This window comes from Anastrepha obliqua, chromosome 3, assembly GCF_027943255.1.
Source record: "Anastrepha obliqua isolate idAnaObli1 chromosome 3, idAnaObli1_1.0, whole genome shotgun sequence".
Lineage (NCBI taxonomy): Eukaryota > Metazoa > Arthropoda > Insecta > Diptera > Tephritidae > Anastrepha > Anastrepha obliqua.
This window is the reverse complement of record NC_072894.1, coordinates 69,559,947-69,580,032: the sequence shown is the minus strand read 5'-3', so window position 1 is coordinate 69,580,032 and position 20,086 is coordinate 69,559,947. Positions and strand designations below refer to the sequence as shown.

General features: G+C 37.3%; 1 protein-coding gene across 1 annotated transcript in view; it reads right to left on the bottom strand.

Annotated features, from left to right (window-relative positions):
* Nucleotides 1-20,086, bottom strand: part of LOC129242903 (eukaryotic translation initiation factor 5B) — a 149,556-nt gene that overhangs the window by 50,810 nt on the left and 78,660 nt on the right. Inside the window, exon 6 of the mRNA XM_054879819.1 lies at nucleotides 2,795-2,990. Coding sequence (XP_054735794.1) covers nucleotides 2,795-2,990 — 196 coding nt within the window. The remainder of the gene's footprint in view (nucleotides 1-2,794; nucleotides 2,991-20,086) is intronic.

The window sequence follows — 20,086 nt, the reverse complement described above, 5'->3', positions numbered from 1 at the left end:
ATCGAATACTTTCGCAGCCTTGGCACTTGACCAGCCAGCGTAGCCGCTGGATCTTTATTCGCTGCGCTATGTCTATGTCGTCGTAAAGCTCATTCAGCTCATCGTTCCATCGCCTGCGATATTCGCCGTTGCCAACTGCAAAGGTCCAAAAATCTTCCGCAAAATCTAAAGCGAATCAATAGAACCGAATTGAATTCGCACAAAACTCCAAACTTCTGGAAAAATATTTTATATACCGACGAGTGTAAATGTTCAATATTTTGAGAGAAAAGCCTTCAAATTTATGGCGAGCGAAGGAAGGATATTTACTCAATAAGTGTTTTATAAAACCGTCAAACGAAATTGCACGCGAACATTAAATAGTTTCACAAATTAAGTGGAAAGTAAAAAAAATAAAAATAAATTAGACGAATTGAAACTACAATAGATCGGTTTTATTTGAACGCACCTAAAAAATAGACGATCTGATTAAAAGTGTTGTAAAGTAAAAATGTTCAACTTTTGAGAAAGAGCTCTCGAAATGGTAATTACAACAAATTGCAAATTACACAAATACAACGAAAGAAAATGGATCAACTAAATAATATAGCGTTGCTCAGTTTTTTTATTAAAAATGTGAAATATAATATAATTTTTATTTTGTTTTTTGTTCACAAATTTCAAAAACAGGCCATAGACAGGTTACATCCGTGTTGTGAAGTAAGAATATGTAAGCAAGTTGGAAAGTTTTTTTGCAGGTCGGTTGCAAAAGAACGCAGCTTATTTGAATATTGAAATGTTGTAAAATGCAATGCTAGGAAATCTGATTCTTCAACAGGGCAACGATTCAAGTATAAGTGCAAAAGCAATGGTTGTAACACCGAACGCTTAAGACTCCTAATCATCTACTATTAAAAAAAAATTAATTTAGGATATGGAGTATGGAAATTAACGTCGCTGCTCGAACCAAAGATTGTTTGAGACTCTCCAAATTTCTGTGAGTTTTTCGAAAGGCCATCATGTTCGCCAATTTGGACCACAAACTGTAGTCCAATGGATTCAGATGTGGGGTTCCAAGCGGCCAATCTTCTGCGGCTATGAACCCAGGAATATTGTCTTTTAGCCACTGCAGACCGGTTTTTGCCTTATGGGGTGGAGCGGAATCTCGCTGGAGGAAATTCAGAGATATTATGCATTTACAAGGCACTCACCACCAAAACATTACGGAGGATGGATGGTGGCCACGCTCAACCCTTGGAACGATATTTTTTACGTTTTTAGAAGTTTTAGCATAGATTTTGTCGTTTTGCTTATTAAAAACAATTTTCTAATCTCAGTTGAGCGACGGAAGGCTTTCATATGGAGATCTTCTCTATTTAGTCTTGACATGGATCAGGATCTTTTCTGCTTTTTAAGGAGATTTCTGCGAATTCTTTCTCAAACGCATTTTACGGCTGCACTGGTTCGAACCACGCGAGGGCGACCACTTGCTTTTCTGTCTGTCACTCCAGACGTTGGGGAAAAATTATTATCGTAGAATAATTAAGTTTTCAATCACTGCAATGCTATTTTCCTTAGCTCCCCACTCCATTGTTAACCAGCGAAATTGCCATGAAACTGAGTATAATTTATGTGTAGACAATGCATACGAGCAAAAGCAAAAACAACGGAACTTTTTTCTGCGAATTTGTTCTAGCCGTATACATTGTAAAATTCGTCACAGAATATAGGCCTAGTCTTGGGTATTTACTGCAGATGATAAGTTTATCTCCAGTTATTTACCTGTCATTTGTTTGTAAGCCAAATCATTTAAAAACAATCGGGCTTTTTAAGAATCTGTTGAAGGGAAAAGTCGAAAAAGTGCTTAGGATATCGCACTTGTTACGTTAAAGCGTAACAACTCAAAATTTCCAAATTTTAGTTTTTTGCAAGAAAACAATGTACAGTGGTCATCTCTACCCACTGTCAAAATCGTTCAGTGGTTTGTCTAGTCTTTCGTTAAAAAACCCGTTATGACTCTCTCTTTGTTTTCAGAATAACTTCTTTTGTCTCAACTAAAGAGTTACATTTTTAGTTGTCTCCAAGTGTTTGAACAAATTTGTGTCACATAAAATGTAACATTTTGAATTGTGCCTGTTTACAACCAAACGGTTTGTTTAAGTTTGTTTAAGTTACAGTTTAAGTTAAGAGACAACTCAAAATAACACCACTAAGTGTATAACAAAATTTCAGGAAAAGAGTAACAACTCAAAAATTTGTTATTTTAGCGCAACTACTAAACAAATAAGAATGAAACAACCGTTATATTGTTTTTAATGATATTTTCGTGCAATTACATATTTTTTCCTTGTAATATATTATTAATATTTACGGAAACAGTTTTTCGTCTCTGCTAAAAATGTTCAGATTTTGAGTTGTTACGCTTTAACGTAACAAGTGCGATATATAATATTACATTTCCAGCCGAAAGCCTCCGATGCTAGCGCTGAACTACTTTTAGTTTGTATAATAATTTTATTGTTATGTAAACCTTTATAAAATAAAAAATAAATATTACATTCAGTTCTACCCCAACTTTCACACATCTACACGTGCATGTTATACTATTTCCTTTTTGTTTTGTCCTCTACCCCAGTTATGAAAAAAGCAATTTTGTACTTTGTATTTTTGATTTATGCACAAGAATTGCATTTTTCAACGCTTCGCTCCTAAAATATGCCAATGTACATACATAGATACATATGCATGTCATATACATATATACGAGTATACTCGTACACATCTCAAAGTAGTGTTTATTCATGTGGACACTCACCTTAAGTTTGCATGGAAAGACGGCAATTGAGCGGAATTCTTCGCGTTTCTTTTGCTTCAGCTCATCACGATAGGCCATAAACTTGTCAAACAGATGATAAATAATGTCAGCTTGGAATATTTTCACACCCAACGAATCTGCCATCTCCTGAGCTTCACGCTCCACTTTTACATCGAAAGCCAAAATTGTTGCATATCTGAAAAAACATATCAAAATGTCAATAAAATATATCAGCGTTGAAAAATATAAATAAACAAACAAAACAGTTAAAGCGGAGATCGGTTATTGTAGGGATATATAAACGAAATATGTAAGTCGATGGAAATTGTGGTAGACTAAAGCTGAAAGTTGAAAGGAATTCTGGAAGATTCAAGTCTTGACCCAAAACATTAGTTTTAAAATGGCAATGATGATGGGCTGCGAATAAGCATATAATACATATATGAACATGTGTATATAATACTTCAAAAAAAATCTCATTTGTATGTGCTCATAAATATGCCGGCAAGACTTGGCCATTGAGAGACGGCAGTGGAAACCGCTATTGAACAGGAAGACACATAAAACGACTACAAATAGACGGTTTGCCTCAATGTCTTCTTTGCTAACGCTTGGCAGTTGTTGAAAATTGCCGTATCAACAGAAGCAGCAGAAGTCGCAGCAGCAATGTGTTGTTGTTGACGACGGCTGATTGCCCGGGAGACGGAAGTGCCAATGGCATGTCATGATCATTAAGACGAACCAATAACCAACGACAGCAGCAAAAGAACAGAACAACATCAGCCGGCCGAATCAGATCGCAAGTTGCCTTAATTTGACTGCTGGAAAGAGGGAATCGCGTTGAAAAGCAATTTAATATAATTAAAAAGATACCCACCAAACTCAAGTGATGATGGATAAAAAAAATACTCGTTTATTTCGTTATTTTTTGTATTCCAATACATACAATTGAGGCGATGAGAGGGGCATGAGACCAGCTGCCGAACAATCTTTGAAAAATACTTCAAAATACAATCAGAGCGAGAAAGCGATAAAAATAACAATTTTATAATAATAGAAAAAGGGACTACGAAGTTTGAAGTAGATTTTGAGAGAAATTTTGGTGTTTCGTAATTCAACAGAAGCTACGTGAGAGAATTGAGCGAAAAATGTTAAAATAATAAACACTTGTAAAGAAAAGTTAGTTAATGTTAACGTGCATAAACATTACGAAAGAGAAGATATGAGCGCAAAACTCTAAGTGGAGGCATTTTCCTACTGTGACCTGAAAGATCTATTGTGCTCAATAATCACCAATAAATATTTTTTTTATAAACAATTTAAGGCCGAATGGAGAGACAAAAATCTCTTTCATACCCAAGGCAGGCGGGTCCTCACACACTAACCTCAAAGACTCCAGACCAATAGTCTTACGTCTTTCCTCCTCAAAATTCTAGAGAAGATAGCGGACGAGTATATAGAGAGGATAGCGGACGTTATACCAGTAAATAAGTTCTCCTCGGCGCAGCATGCCTACACTAAGGGGAAATCTACAGAAACCGCCTTACACTCGCTTGTCGGGTCGGTGGAAAAATGTTTATCAGATAAAGAGTTTACCAGGTTGCCTTCGTAGATATAGAAGGCGCCTTCAACAATATAAGGGCGAGCGCTATAGTATATGCTTTAGAAGACTTTGGAGTTGAACCACACGTTGATAGAAGCAATACTCGTCAGAAGGAAGGTAACGGCTAATTTAGGCAGCACTATTCTAAGCAGACAGGTCTGCAGAGGCACACCTCAAGGAGTTGTCCTCTCCTCTCTCCTATGGATTTTGGCGGTAAACTCGCTATTGCTGACCCTGGAGAGAGGGGGTTGCCACGTCACTGCATACGCAGATGACCTAGCAATTGCTGTTAAAGGCAGATATCCTAACACCCTTATGGGCATACTGCGCTCTAACATGGGCACGCTTAGGAGCTGGACTGAGAGTATGGAACTCGCTATAAATCCCGCAAAAACTGAAATAATTCTCTTCACAAGGAAACATAGGCTTCCTATAATCTCCACGCTGGTTTTTAAGGGTGTGGAGATTGCTTTGACAGAGAATGTCAAGTACTTAGGACTCATATTAGACAGGAAACTCACGTGGGAAACTAATATTGAGGAAAGAGTAAAGAAGGCCAACGTTGCATTATATACTTGCAAAAAAGCGGTCGGTATCAAACGGGAACTAACACATCGTGTTACGCACTAGAGCCAGTTCTGTAGTTAGGCCAATCTTAATGTATGGAATACTTGTATGGTGGCCATATGCTCAAAAGGCGAGTTACGCTAAAATTTTGAGTAAGGCCCAAAGAACAGCTCTTTCATACATCTCTGAGGCTTTAAGGACTATTCCAAACAAAGCGCTAGAAGTGCTAATCAATTTACCTGCACTAAATCTCGTAGGGAAAAACATGGCCGCCGCCTCGGCGCTTACACTCAAAAGTATGGCGCTATGGAAAGAACGACGGTTTGGCCACGCCTGTATTTTGCACACTCTGAACAGTCACAAACAAGAAATAGACTATTCTATTCCTAAACTTACCTTCGACAAGCTCTTCAAGACAAATGTACCGTCACGAAGGGAGTGGCAAGCACCAAGGCCATGGAGAAGATCTGAGAAGAATACGGTTGCTAAATTATGTATTCAAAAACTCTGCAATAAAAATCTGAAAACCGTCCGGATAATGAAAAGAGGTGAGCACTTCTCCAAATTTAAGCTCACCTCAGACTGAAGCATTCAAGAACGAGTAGCCATTGAAAACTCTACTTGCTGAATCGAAGTATTTACAGGGCGGGCCATATAGCGTTTGCTTTTTGAACCACCTATTTTTTTGAGAATGGTAACACAAATGACATGTCAAATGTGTTCATAATTTGCTTAACGGTTTGACATTTATGAAATGGAACACTATACGGTTGAACAAAATTGGGATATATTGAAAATCTATTTCCAAAGTGGTGAGTCTTCTTCTTCTTTTCTGATGAAGCTCATTTTCACATCGGTGGCTACGTCAATAAGCAAAATTGTCCGATTTTGGGCTCAGAAAATCCACACGCTACTGTAGAGAAGCAAATGCATCCACAACGAGTCACTGTTTGGTGCGGTTTTTGGTCTGGCGGCATTATCGGGCCATTTTTTTTCTGAAAATGAGCGAGGAGCCGCGGTTACAGTAAATGGCGAGCCTTACCGTGACATGCTTAACGAGTTGTTTCCAAAAATTTAAGAGGATGACATGGACGACATTTAGTTTTAACAGGACGGTGCAACTTGTCACACTACCAAAGTTACACTCGAACTTTTGGCTACCGTTTTTGAAAACCGAATAATCAGCCGAAATTCCGATATCAATTGGCCGCCTCGGAGCTGTGATTTAAGCCCGTTGGACTATTTTTTGTGGGGAGCCGTTAAGGACAAATGCTATGCGAACCATCCAGAGACGATTGATGCTTTAAAACACGAAATCGAAGTTGCCATTCATAAAATTGGAGCCCAAACAATCGAAAATGTGCTTAAAAATTGGGTTGATCGAATGACCTACTGCAAAGCCGATCATGGCAGTCATTTGAACAATATTATTTTTCATTCATAAATGGCAATGCTCAATCTTCAAAATAAAAAAAAAGTTTGAAAAAATATTGATTGTCTTTTTTTTATAACCGATTCAAAAAGCAAATTTTACATGGCCCTCCCTGTACTTTCGAACATCAGGATATACAACTCTCGAAATGGTCATGTTGAGTTAAACAACCGCTGAGTGGTTCCATATTGGCCATAGCGCACATAAAGGCAGAATATTGCAGTTTCGCCTAATATCCAGTCCATATGTATGTAATTATATATGAATAGGGACAGCGATATGACAGTTTTTGGTATCCAACCGGAAAAAATGTCCACGAATGCAGTATGTGATATCGATGAAACTGCTCACTATCAGGATGCTATATATGTAAGCAGCAACAAGTCTGCATGGCAAATTGTTTCATTTCCCATGTAAGAACGCAATCAAGCTGTGGTTCACTTAGCAGCACAATTAGAGTATGAACCACGTGTTTAGGTGCAAATGTGCAGCAAAGAGCTTTCAATCCACCTGATACAACTCTGACTGGCGCTTGCATACAATTGGTAGACTTTATACAAGGCATCCCAATCACCACTAAGATTTCTTCATATGGATGATATTGGTAACTGTGCTTGGTTTCTTATGTTTTCAGCAATTGAAAACTGTCAATGGCATGCAACTTCCACAGTGCTTGTCAACCTCTGCATTTATTGCAGAACAGCCTAGAGTGGGATATATGAATTAATGCTGCGTGTACAGCAATACATTATTCGCTTGTTTCCTTTCATCTCCAACAGAGTTTTGGGATGGATATCGATTGCATATTGCTGAGGATATTTTGCATGGTATAGGTACACCAATAATACCAATATGACCATTCAATTTACAGAAGGCATTTAAAACGAAGCATTGATGAATATTGAAGACAAGTGCTTGGCCATTGCAAATTAAATTCCCAGTAAATTGGGAATATCAGAAAGAGATACATCATTGGCGATTTCCTTGTCATATTGTCAGTCAAGTATTCCCAAATTAAGAAGTGAATAGAAGGACATTTTACATCGCAGAAATCAAATGGTAAATGATGGAGTTAAGAGGAAATTCTTGTAGCCAGTCGATGACACACCAACACGAATTTTTTTGCATGATAACTTTCGTAATTTAGTAACATCGAAAACAAAAAACTGATCGAAAGAGTAGTCAAAATGATTCTAAGGCTCAGTATTGACCAAATCGTTCATCATTGGAAAATTGTACATAATATTGATTTATCAAATGGTGTGGTTATAAGAATTTTTGCAAATTGTTTGCCATGTATAATAAAACTAAAAATATTGCGTATAGAAAATCACTTTACTAAAAACAAATAAAATTAAATTCTTTTAGATTTCTATTTAAAAAATTTAATTTTATTTAATGTATTTTTTTTTTTTTAGTTTTTACGTAAACGCAGCTGCGGGCCTCAGTTGGGTAGGTAAAAAGGTAAAATGGTTGAAGTACGAGTTTGGCACTATTCAAGTAGCACTAAAGCGTCGTTTTGGTACCATTATGAGACCTCTAACGGGCAGATATGTACAACCGACTAGAGCTGCTCATGTAACGGAGAAGTTTGATGGGATTTAGGTTGGAGCAATACCCCAGGATATCGAAGAAAGAAAGGAGCTCGCAGTTACATCGTCTGACTGCCAAACTTACAGAGAAAGTGCTCAACAGTCTCCTTCTCTGAAAGGTCCCCCACACCTTCTGCAATGGCAATTAAATGGTAAACCTACCCTTTCGGCGTGTGTGCCGATCGTCCAATGACCGGTAAATATATAGCTAAGAGTTTGGAAATTGAATGGCTTGGTGTCCCTAGGACCTTCTGCGTTCTGTGTCTATTGTCCTGGGGTCACAGTATCACCCTAAGCCACAAAACTTCCAATGAAAGCGGGAAAACTTGGTTATTTAATCTGGGAAATCTAAAGTGTGGAGGTTTATATACAAGGTGAAGTCCAAAATAAACAAACTTGAGCTAGAATAGAAACGACAGGAGCTTTGTTCTGATAACTTCGAAGTTCAAAATAATCCCCCTCGATACACTGTTTTGCGCGATCTAAAAGCTTTTCAAAAAAGTGTTTCACGTCATTGACCGGATGTCGGTACAAGCCTTTGGATGCTCTCTACAGACACAAAACGTTTTCGTTTCATAGCCAAATACAATTTTCCAAATAAGTAGAAGTCACAGGGAGCCATTCAGCCACAAGAGTGGATCGATGAGATGGTGCATTTTCATGCAATAAGCGCCAGCTTCCTCCTTTGCGGTATTCAGGGTGAATTCAACGAATGCGATGCAACAAACACTTCAAAACGCCAAGATGGAAAATTGCATTGACGACCCGTTGGCATGAACTCGTTGTGGACAATCCCTTTGGAATCGTAAAACCAAATGAGCATCAACATGATTTTTCTCTTCTCCAAATGCGATTTTTTGGGTGGTGGCTTGTCTGGGGCCTTCCATTCGGCACTTTGACGCGTAGTTTCAGGTTCATGTTAGAAACACCACGTTTCATCATGAATTCTCGTATTTTCTCGCCTCTTTAATGAGGTCTTACGAATGTTGTATTCTGTGCAATTGTTGGTACTCAGTTACCTTTTGCGGAATGAAACGTGCACAGACCTTTCGTAAGCCCAAATTATCAATTAAAATGCTATAAATCGATGTTTTGGAGATATTCAATTCCGATTCCATTTATTTCACTGATGATTTCGGTGCATTTTTGATAAATTTACGAATAATTTCGATGGAGCTTTCAGTGATTACTGGCTTTGGGCAGCCCGCATGTTCTTTGTCATTTATGTCCTCACTACCATCTATGAAACGTGTAAACCACTCATGAACTCTGACACGAGATAGACAATCATCGCCATAAGCATTTGTCATCAATTCAAATGTTTCGGTAAACGTTTTATCGATTTTAAAACAAACTTTTATATTAGCTTTTTATTCGAAATTTATTTTAGTATCGGTGACACAAACATACTCATGCTTTTGACTCAATAACTTCGCTTCCACTGAACCGAATGACACCAAGCTTTCACTGGAAGTCAGCTTGGGATGTAATCTCGAACGCACTAACTCATTAAAAAGATGGTGCTATCAAAAACATTTTTATGATGCCAGTCTTGTTTATTTTTTACTTCACCTTGTATTTATTATATATTAAAGGCTGCACAAATGCATTTGAATGGCCCAACAAGACATTTGTTAGCAGGGCAATTACTTACTCTCTTTATCTCTCCTTTCTCTTGTAAATCACAAATCTCTTGGCGTACGAGTAACTAAAAAACCAACCAACGGCAAGACAAGTCCTACTACAACTTGGAGACATATTTATGTATCAATCATGTTACTCATGGTTGTAAAGCCCAAAGTAGGTAGGACATTTTTCGATGCAAACTCCTTTTAAAAATATCCTTGAAATGAGCAGCAGCACTCAGGTAGTTTTTGCAATTTCCATTTTAAAAAGAACTGACTAGTTCTCATTTATGTATGCATCTACTTTCTACAAAAAAAAACTGGCATCATTGTTCCTGTGACCAAAATTTTACCTGTTCTAGTGTTGAACGTTTTCGTACAGTTTTATTTAAGCAGAAAATCAATTGGGAGATTCATATTCAAATTTTATTATGTATGAGTTTGTAACCAAAATATTTAGCTGCGCATTCTGTCGATGAAATTTGCCATGTAAGCTTATAACAGTCCTACCAAAAAACAAAAAATTTATTTTTGCCATATGTCATCCGCGGACCGTTTTATTGATAACGTCTCGTTCATATTTGAGTAGAAGGTACATATGTACATATAAGCACGATAATCCACTTATATCATAATTTCATTACAGGAAACAAAATTTTACGTTTTCAAGCTGCATATTGGAAATTTAATAATGCAAATACGAAAGTACTTGGAAGTACTACAAGCAATCAGGTAATCTTATTTCCAATCGCAGTTCTCTAGCTTGGAATAGTTGTTATTCGTGATCAGACAAGACGCGTACACAATTTACTTCAACAGAAGAAACACAATTAGTATTTATACTGCCAATGAAGAATAGAGTACAATGCAAAGAGTACTTGAAAGTGTAGAAGAAGCAAATGAGTTTTTGTAGCCCTTTATTATACAAGTATATAATAAAAACAATATGCAAAAAATTTTAAGAATTTAAAACATTTCTTGAAGTGAAACTTCTTAGGCGTCGATGGACGAGCGAGAATGAAGAGTTAAATTTCAAGGCAACGTTTCGGGCATTTTCGTTCCGCGAGAGAAAAAAAATATAACGTAGAGGAAAAGGAGAGAGAGAGCTATACCTTATATATATCTCAGATACACTTTAGGCTATTTTTCCTGAGCTTTTTCTTGTGGTTGCTAATTTCTAGTGAGAAATAGCACTGCCTATTTTTTGGCGCTTGTTTGTTGGTGCAAACTTGTAGGAGATATATTTTTGGTGCCTACTTTTTGCCGTTATATTTCCTTGGTGCCTACGGCTTGGGGCGTTTTTGGTCCCAATTTTTTTGGCGTTTTTTTTTTTGGTGTCTACTTTTTGACGTTTATTTCCGTTTCCTGGCTAGTGCTTGTGCGTACTATAGAGTGCTATCCAATCCGGCGTCGAAACTCAATTAAAGGTACCTTATCTTCCCCTAAAAACTTTTGAATGGGAACTCTTAAAAACACATTTTGTTTGCACACAATTGCTTTTACGATATTCAAAGAAAAATGCTATTTTTTAATATAAATGATCGGATGTTTATTTCATTATAAAGAGGAAGGTATGCCGTTAATAGTGGAAAATAACATCAGGCAAATGACTACCACGACCACGCTTACAGGACAATATCCTTCTAATGAAACTTTCCATAACCGAATTGCAAAGTGGCTGCCCTATGTCCTCGATAGCCTCACCAATTCCATCTTTGAGGTCTTGAATCGACCTTGGGTTGTTGGTGTAGACCTTCTCTTTCACGTGGCCTCAAAGAAAAAAGTCACAAGGTATTAAATCACAAGATCTCGGTGGCCAATTGTGATCACCTCTTCGAGAGATAATACGGTCCGGAAACTTAGCGCTTATGCCGTATGAAATTTATATCTTCCAGCGTATACTCGACAAGAAAGGTGGCCTCTCATGGTCTCGCTCGGGTTTGAACCCGGGGCGCAAAGATCACTCTAATAAAGCCAAAAACGTGTTTGAAAATTCGTGGCCGATTTTAAAGAAAAATTTAAGAAAATATGACATGCATAACAAATCTGACCTTAAAAAGGAGATACTTGAAGGGTGGAACCAAATTAGTCCAGAATACACAAAAAAAAATTGTTGTCTCCATGCCACGTAGACTTCAAGCTGTCATTGATAATGATGTAAATAAAAAAACAAAGTACTAAATACTTTAAATTTTTAAAAACAAGAAATAAAAAATTTAAAAATAAAATAAAAAAAATTTTAAATAGCAAATAAGTTCAGCTGGGGCGTGAATTCTTTTTATGTTATTATTTTTCTGTATTACAATGAAATGTGTGCACCTTTTTTATATCTCATGTAGAGAAATGAAATAAAACGGTTTACACCGAAATCACACCTGTTTTGGGTCTTTGGCGAAGCTCCTCCTCCTATTTATGGTATACGTCTTGATGGTGTTCCGCAAATGGAAGAAATATACTCAGAAATTTGTCATTATCTGCCCAAGGTGACTACTTTAGAACAATATGCACTTCGAAACAACACTGATTTTACTAGATAAAATGCTTTCTTGCGAAATGATGTATTCTGAAATGCGGTACTGCAAATAATTCTGTTCCCAGTTCTCGGAATTTTTAATACAGAGTTTTGCAAAGCAGAATTTTAACAGCCAGCATTTTGAATACGGAATATTGTACCTTTCAAATGCATACTTACATATATATGTATATCGTAAATAATTGGCACCAATGGAGGATGGTTGTTTTTGGGTGAGCTCCTCATAGAATTTGTGGTGTGCGTGTTGATGTTGTTCCTCAAATGGAAGGGCCTACAGTTTTAAGCCGGCTCCGAACGGTAGATATTTTTTATGAGGAGCTTTTTCATGGCAGAAGCACCCTCGGAGTTTTGTCATTGCCCGCCAAATGGCAGGTGGTGTTTCAATTTGGTGTTTTCACGGAGATTCGAACCAACGTAGTCCTAGTTCCGAAGGGTAGTCACGCACGAACCCATTCGACTACGGTGGCCGCCGAAGCGTTATTTTGCTGAAATATTGCGTTAGAGTCTGGCAGTTCCCCCATAAAGTTAATCCAGGCCCGGTCCAACAAATTTATGTAGCCATTTGAGTTCATATGTCCGAATATTTTGAGCATGGATGTCTTGCTGTGGTAACTGAAACTAGCCCAAATTTTCGCTTGGTTGAAAAATACTTGGGACCATTCAAATCACGCCGGTAGTATATAAAACCATCAGGATACTTCAGGTTACGTTTTTTGTCTGATAACATCAAATTTTTCCACTCATCGGCCCACGACATATGCTGTTTTGCAATTTATAGCTGGGACCTTTGTGTGGATCCATCAAAGCTGGTTTTGACTTAATTTTCCCCCAACTCATCGATTACCTTCGGTTGAAATTTATTGCACGGGATCAAAACTTAAACATTACGCGTACCTGTTTTTATGTCATACTTAACTTTTGTCAAGTAGCCAGATGTACCATTTTACTACGCGTTAAAATTGTTGAAACTTATTATGAAAATGGTGGATGGTCTTTAAAACAATATACCGCAAAATTGTTGATTTTTGGGTTGTTGGAAAAATTTAAAGAAACGGGTTCTGTCGAAGATCGAAAAAGGACTGGTAGACCAAAAAAATGAACGTTTTGTTCAGAATATTGCATCCGTAGCGCAAAGAATTGCTGAACAACCTTCAGTATGGATACCTCGACAATGTCAATAATTAGGCATTCATGAATCGACTGTTTGGCGAATTTTACATAGGGATTTTCATTTGCATCCTTACATAATTCAATTAACACAAACAACAAAGTCAATAGATCATTATCAACGCAGAAATTTCGTGAAATGGTTCTTTGAACATGATTTTGGTTTCTCACAGAAACCCCTCGAATAATTTTAGAAAATTTATTACAATCAATAAAATTTACTGTTTGATGTGATTTGGGCTGGTGGAAAAGTTGACCCGTTTTTTTCGAAGAAGAAAATGAAAGAGTTGTTACTGTCAATGGACATCGATATAGGCAACTGATTGAAGATTCTTTGTGGTCTGAGGTTGAAGATATAGACATAGACGATCTTTCGTTCCAACAGGATGGATCCATAAGTCACACAATACGGAAAAAATTGCTTTATTGCTATCTAAGTTCCCAGTCGGTTACTTTCACTTAATAGTGATACAAACTGGACACCTAGATCATACGATCTAACCCCATCAGACTACTTTTTGATGGCCTTTTTGAAATTTAAAGTTTGTGTGAATAAGCCAATATTCCGGAGCTAAAACACAACATTCGGATCGAGATTTCTGAACTTAATGCAGTAATGCGTGGGCGGATCCTTGAAAATGTTAATGACAGAATTGATGTCCTCATGGTGTCTTTCCTCGAATATCAAGATCCGTATTTTGAATAAAAGTAGTTAAACCTGAAAGAATATAAACTTCTGGTAGTGCTCAAAATTGGCTTAAGAGCTATACTTAAATGAACTTTTTTTCTTAGAATTATATGTAGAATCCGAATTTGCTGAAACGATGTCGAGGAAATAGACCCGCCCGTACATAAATAAGAAACAATACTACTGTGTCCAAAAAATAAGGTGACATTGTATTTATTTTGAAAATTCTTTATTTATTCTTCCAAATCAATTTCATCCCCTTCAAAGTAATCCCCTCCCGACACAATGCACTTATGCCAACGTTTTTTCCAATTTTCGAAACACTGGTTGTAGTCACTTTCCGGGATGGCCTTCAGTTCCGTCTTCGTTGCGGCTTGAATCTCCTCTATCGTGTCAAAACGGTGTCCCCGGAGCGGTCTTTTGAGCCTGCTGAACAGCCAGAAGTCGCACGGTGCCAGATCAGGTGAATACGGTGGTTGCGGAACGATATGGGTTGAGTTTTTGATGAAACGATCACGAATTACGAGTCCAAAAATTCAATGTTTTCGGTACCAGTCGAGATTTGACGCGCTTGAGGCCCAAAACATCCTTCAAAATGGTATTGACTGAGCCTTTCGATATGCCAACATCATCAGCAAGGTCTCTAATCGTTAATCGACGGTTTTTCAACACCAAATCTTTGATTTGTTGGACGTGAGCTTCGTCAGTTGAGGTTGATGGTCGCCCAGGACGCTCTTCGTCTTCGACACGTTCACGACCGGCTTGGAACTCACTATACCACTTGTAAACATTTTTTTTAGACATAGCCTCATCACCAAAGGCTTTCTGCACCATCCTCAACGTATCCGAAAATTGATTCCGCAAACAAAATTTAATGCAAATTCTTTGCTCAACAAATTTCGACATTGCAAAAAACGAGAAACTCACTTTTAGCAGCTCACAAAACGACGCGTATCTCAAACAGTAAATGAATATTTCACATGAAATTTGACATAGATGTCACTCACAGTACTACCAACCTAAAAAAAAAAAGAATTCTCCTAATCCTTCAAAGCGCGCAGTTTAAAATCAAATGTCACCTTATTTTTTGGACACAGTAGTACTTTTTTAGCCATTTACTTGGTTATTCGTATGTAAACATGTATTTTTAAACTTTTTGCCTTTCTGTTAAACAGGACTGATCTCCGAAACGGTTCAAAAGATTTGAATTTCAATGACAAAAATATTACCCTGACGAGCATTGTTAACACCTTAGGCAGATTTATGATTGTTGCAAATGGCGTCGTACGGCAATCATATTTGTATTTACTAAAGCGGTTATTTAAAAATAAAATTCGATGATTTATTTTGCGCCACCTTGTATAAGTAGTTATAGTTCGCCGCAACGTTTGCAAAGCATACCCGCATCTGAACATACTCAACGGCCTGTTCCACTTTAAGGCTCAGAGCGAGCTCACAATGAAGGACTGTCACACATGGACATTGAACCATCTTAGACTCCTATACGGATATACCCAGTGATTGTGATTATCACCCTAACATTCTCTGTTTCTTAACGAAAATCCTTTCTAGACTGGAATGGCTTGAAGAAGATCCATCACCCAACACACCCGTTAAAAACTACACGGACGGATCTAAAATGGACACCGGGATCAGGGTTATATTGAGAAGAACTTTTTATCAGTGAATCCTTTAATCTACCGGATCACTCTAGTGTTTTTCAAGCGGAAATAAACGCTATTCATGAAGCCTTAAAATTGTTAGAGATAAACAGAATATCATCAACAGATATCTACCAAGCTGCACAAATAACATCATCTTACTTTGTCGCCAATCTCTTAATGAGATGGCCAAACAATATCGTATTATCTTATGCTGGGTTCCAAGCCACAGAGATATACCAGGAAACTGGTCAACTTGCAAGAGAAGGTACCTGTATGCCAATCATAAGTAATTTATGGTGGTACCTCTCGCACCTTGTAAGCTTCTTATTAAGGACGCACTAATCAGTTCTGTAAATCAAAAATGTATTAGTGCGAATACCTGTGAAGTTACTAGGCAAACATAGCCAAAGCTGATTCTACGTCTGTCGAAGAATATTATAAAATTGTGTTGACTTCAAACTAGGACCTTAACAGGGGCCCTCACAGGACATTGTTTCATGGGAAATCTTGCAAGAAGATTAGACGTTTACATGCCTATATAGATAATCTATACACTTTAGGTATCAACAACCTTTTACACTTTGTCAAGATGGTTCAATATGGAAGGGGAAAGGAAGCCCAGTCCCTGCGGCTCACAACGGACCCATTTCGTGGTATAAGTGACATCGCTGTCTCTATGAGCGATGCGGTTGCCAAACCTAACCTAACCTAACCTAACCTACATACCTATATACGTGCATATGTACACATACCGCCTTGATCAAAAAGTTCCCGGAACAATCACCAGGTGACGCCTTAAACCAACTGATTTGAATTCTGTCCCCTTTTTTTTTAGGCTGCCACATCTTTGATTAACGCTACTACCAATATTTATCGCCATTCCTTTACATTTCTAAAAGTTATGCGTCCTAAGTAGATCTACCTCAGCGTGTTTTCGATTTCTCACAGTTTCAAAAATGGATTCGAACTTGCAACGAGTTTATATTAAATTTTGCGTTAAAAAAGCATTCAATGGTGTGAAAATTTTAGAAATGTTGAGAAACTGTTTCGGGAATGATAGGCTAAAGAAAACAGCCGCTTACGAGAGGCATGAACGCTTCAGAAGAGATCGTCGTAGATCGAGCATGACGAACGTGGCAATCAAAAACTGATGAAAACATCAATAAAGTGAAAGAAAAGCAAATTAGCCACCAGAGCACAGGCAGAGGGCTTGAACAGTGCTTATGGATCCGTTACGGACATCGTAGTTAATGATTTGGGCGTGCACCGTGTTGCTGAAAAATTGGTCCCAAAGGACTTGAATTTCATGCAAACAAGAAAGCGTGTTAATATCGTCCGAAACATGATTTCCAAGGCTGAATTCTAGAGACGAGACATGGGTTTATGAGTACGACTCGCAATACAGATATTAGGAAGCCTCCGAACAAACCAGGACCATAAGGTCACGTCGTTTTCAGTCAAAAAAGCAAACGATGCTTTTTATGGACTGCAACGGTATAGTACTCCAAGAATTCTTACCAGAAGGTCAGACAAGTTATTAGGACGTTATGAAATGCCTACGCTAAGCAATTCGCCAAAAAAGAGAGGATTTGGGGGAAAACAACTCGTTTATTTTGTAGAATGACCTGGATTTTGCCATCCTTATCTGAGAATTTTTGACCAACAACGAAACGAATACCATGCAAAAGCCATTGAATTCTCCTGATATGACTCTGTGCGATTTTTTCTATGTTTTTTTTTTTTTTTTTTTTTTTTTTTTTTTTTTTTTTTTTTGAGCCAAAAAACCATTACGGATGACGTGCTTTAATAGCCGAAAGGAAGTAATGGAAAAATCGAAGACGATACTGATAGCCGAAAATAGAGTTCAATAAATGTGTCCAGAGCTGAATAAAACGCGTTCATAAAAGTGTTGCGATTGATGGGAGTACTTAGAAGATGATAATTAATTTCTATTTTAAATTTTCTGAATATATTTTGGGAATTTTTTGATCAAGGTGGTATACTCGAATAAAGCTTTGAAAGTATCATAAATGTTACCACAAAACTGCCTTCAACAACAAGGGAAATATTAGTTTGAAAAAAAAATTTGAAGCATTGAAATCTAGAAATAAAAAGTTTCGTGACTTTAAAAACAAAAGCATTATGTGCAACGCTGCTGAGAATAGTAACATAAATTACAAGAGCTCAACCGATGAGGTATACAAGCAAACAAGACAGCTTGTTTATACATATAATGTACGCCTGTGTTCAAAATATAGGAGCGCGACTTATTACCAAATTTTAACTTTTTTGAATTCATTTTTTTTTTTTTGCTTTTTTTTTTATAAAAGTATAGAGAACATTCTTTAAAAGTTCTAAATAAAAAGTGGAAAACTTTGATAACAGTTTCTTTTTTAATTTGTTGAATTTTATAAAAAGTTTGGAGCTTTGAGTTATATGGTTTTGGTTGTAGTATGCAGTACACTTTTATAAAAAAAAAAAAACAATTAAATACAAAAAATAGTTAAAACTTAGTAATTCGTCGCGCTCTTATTATTTTGAGGTTGTAGGTGGCCGCCGTAGCCGAATGGGTTGGTGCGTGATTGCCATTCGGAATTCACAGAGAGAACGTTGGTTCGAATCTCGGTGAAACACCAAAATTAAGAAAAACATTTTTCTAATAGCGGTCGTCCCTCGGCAGGCAATGGCAAACCTCCGAGTGTATTTCTGCCATGAAAAAACTCCCCAGAAAAATATCTGCCGTTCGGAGTCGGCTTGAAACTGTAGGTCGCCCCATTTGTGGAACAACATCAAGACGCACACCACAAATAGGAGGAAGAGCTCGGCCAAACCCCCAAAAAGGGTGTGCGCGCCAATTATATATATACTTATATATAGTTGTAAATGCATCTGCTATGTGGCCATTGTCTTTGCAAGATTCATAAATTTATGAAATAGCGACAACAATGGGCATGTGCAATTCAAGCCTATGAGGTAGACAATCATCAGCTAGTAGACCGGGTTGGTTGTTCACAAAAAGGCAGAACGCGCAAGCAATTCTTACTTAGCAATGTATTTCTCTGACAGGTGGGAGCTGATTTAAAACAAAAACACATCCGCAATATACTTTAAGCCGATAAAAGTAAGAATCACATTGTGGGCTAATTAAAATTGCAGGTACGGTTTAACTACATAATTTACTCATTGAAATTTGCTTACCTGGACCAAGTTGGTTTTCACACTAACACGAAATAGTACATACATACATACATTTGCGATCATTAATGCTAATGTTTCAATAAATTGAATAACGAAATGTTTCACAGTAAAAAATAAATCGACTAAAAGTAAATTCTACTACTAAAGCATAAAAAGTGCGGAATTATTATTTATTTATTTATTACAATTTCTACAGCAATCGACTTGCAGCATAAATTAAAAAAACAACACTAGCTACGAGGCTTTGGAAATATTAAAAAAGTGTGGGGACTTCATAAGAAGGGGTTTCACAAAAAAAATGCGGTTTCACCGGGATTATAAAATCTATTATACAAGGTCAAGTCCAAAATAAACAAGACTGGTGTCATACAAATTTTTTTTGATGGCGCTATCTTTTTAATGAGTTTGTACGTGGAAAGTTACATCCCTAGCAGACCTCCAGCTTGGTGACATTCGGTTCAATGGAAGCGAAATTATTGCGTCTAAAGTGTTAGTATGTTTGTGTCCTTGGTACAAAAATGAGTTTCGAACAAAGTGCTAATATCAAATTTTGTTTTGAAATCGGTAAAACCTTTCCCGAAACATTTGAATTGATGACAAAAGCGTATGGCGATGATTGTCTATCTCGTGTCAAAGTTCATGAGTGGTTTACACGTTTCAGAGATGGTTGTGAGGACATAATTGACAATGAACATACGGGCCGCCCAAATATCAACAAAATAATATAATAATCAACAAAACTTCATCAAAATTCGGAGTTGAATTCTCCAAAACATAGATTTATCGCATTTTAACTGATCATTTGCGCTTACGAAAAGTCTGTGCACGTTTCATTCCGCACAAGGTAACTGAGTACCAAAAATTCCTCAGAATACAACATTCGTAAGACCTCATTAAAGAGGTGAGAAAAGACGAGAATTGGTGATGAAACGTGATATTTCCTACATGAACCTGAAACTAAGCATCAAAGTGCTTAATGAAAGGCCCCAGATGCGCCACTATCCAAAAAATCGAGTTTGGAGAAGTGATAAATCAAGTCCTCGATGAACTCAAAAACTACTGGACCGATTATTATAAAAATTGGTATATACCATATATGTATTTTTCCACAGAGAAGGTTTGTAGAATATGCTCATTGCTGCCACTCGCTACCAGGTGGCGCTTCTGCCCCGTTCAACCGATTTTTTCGAAATAAACAAAATAAATAAAATGGTTTAGAATGA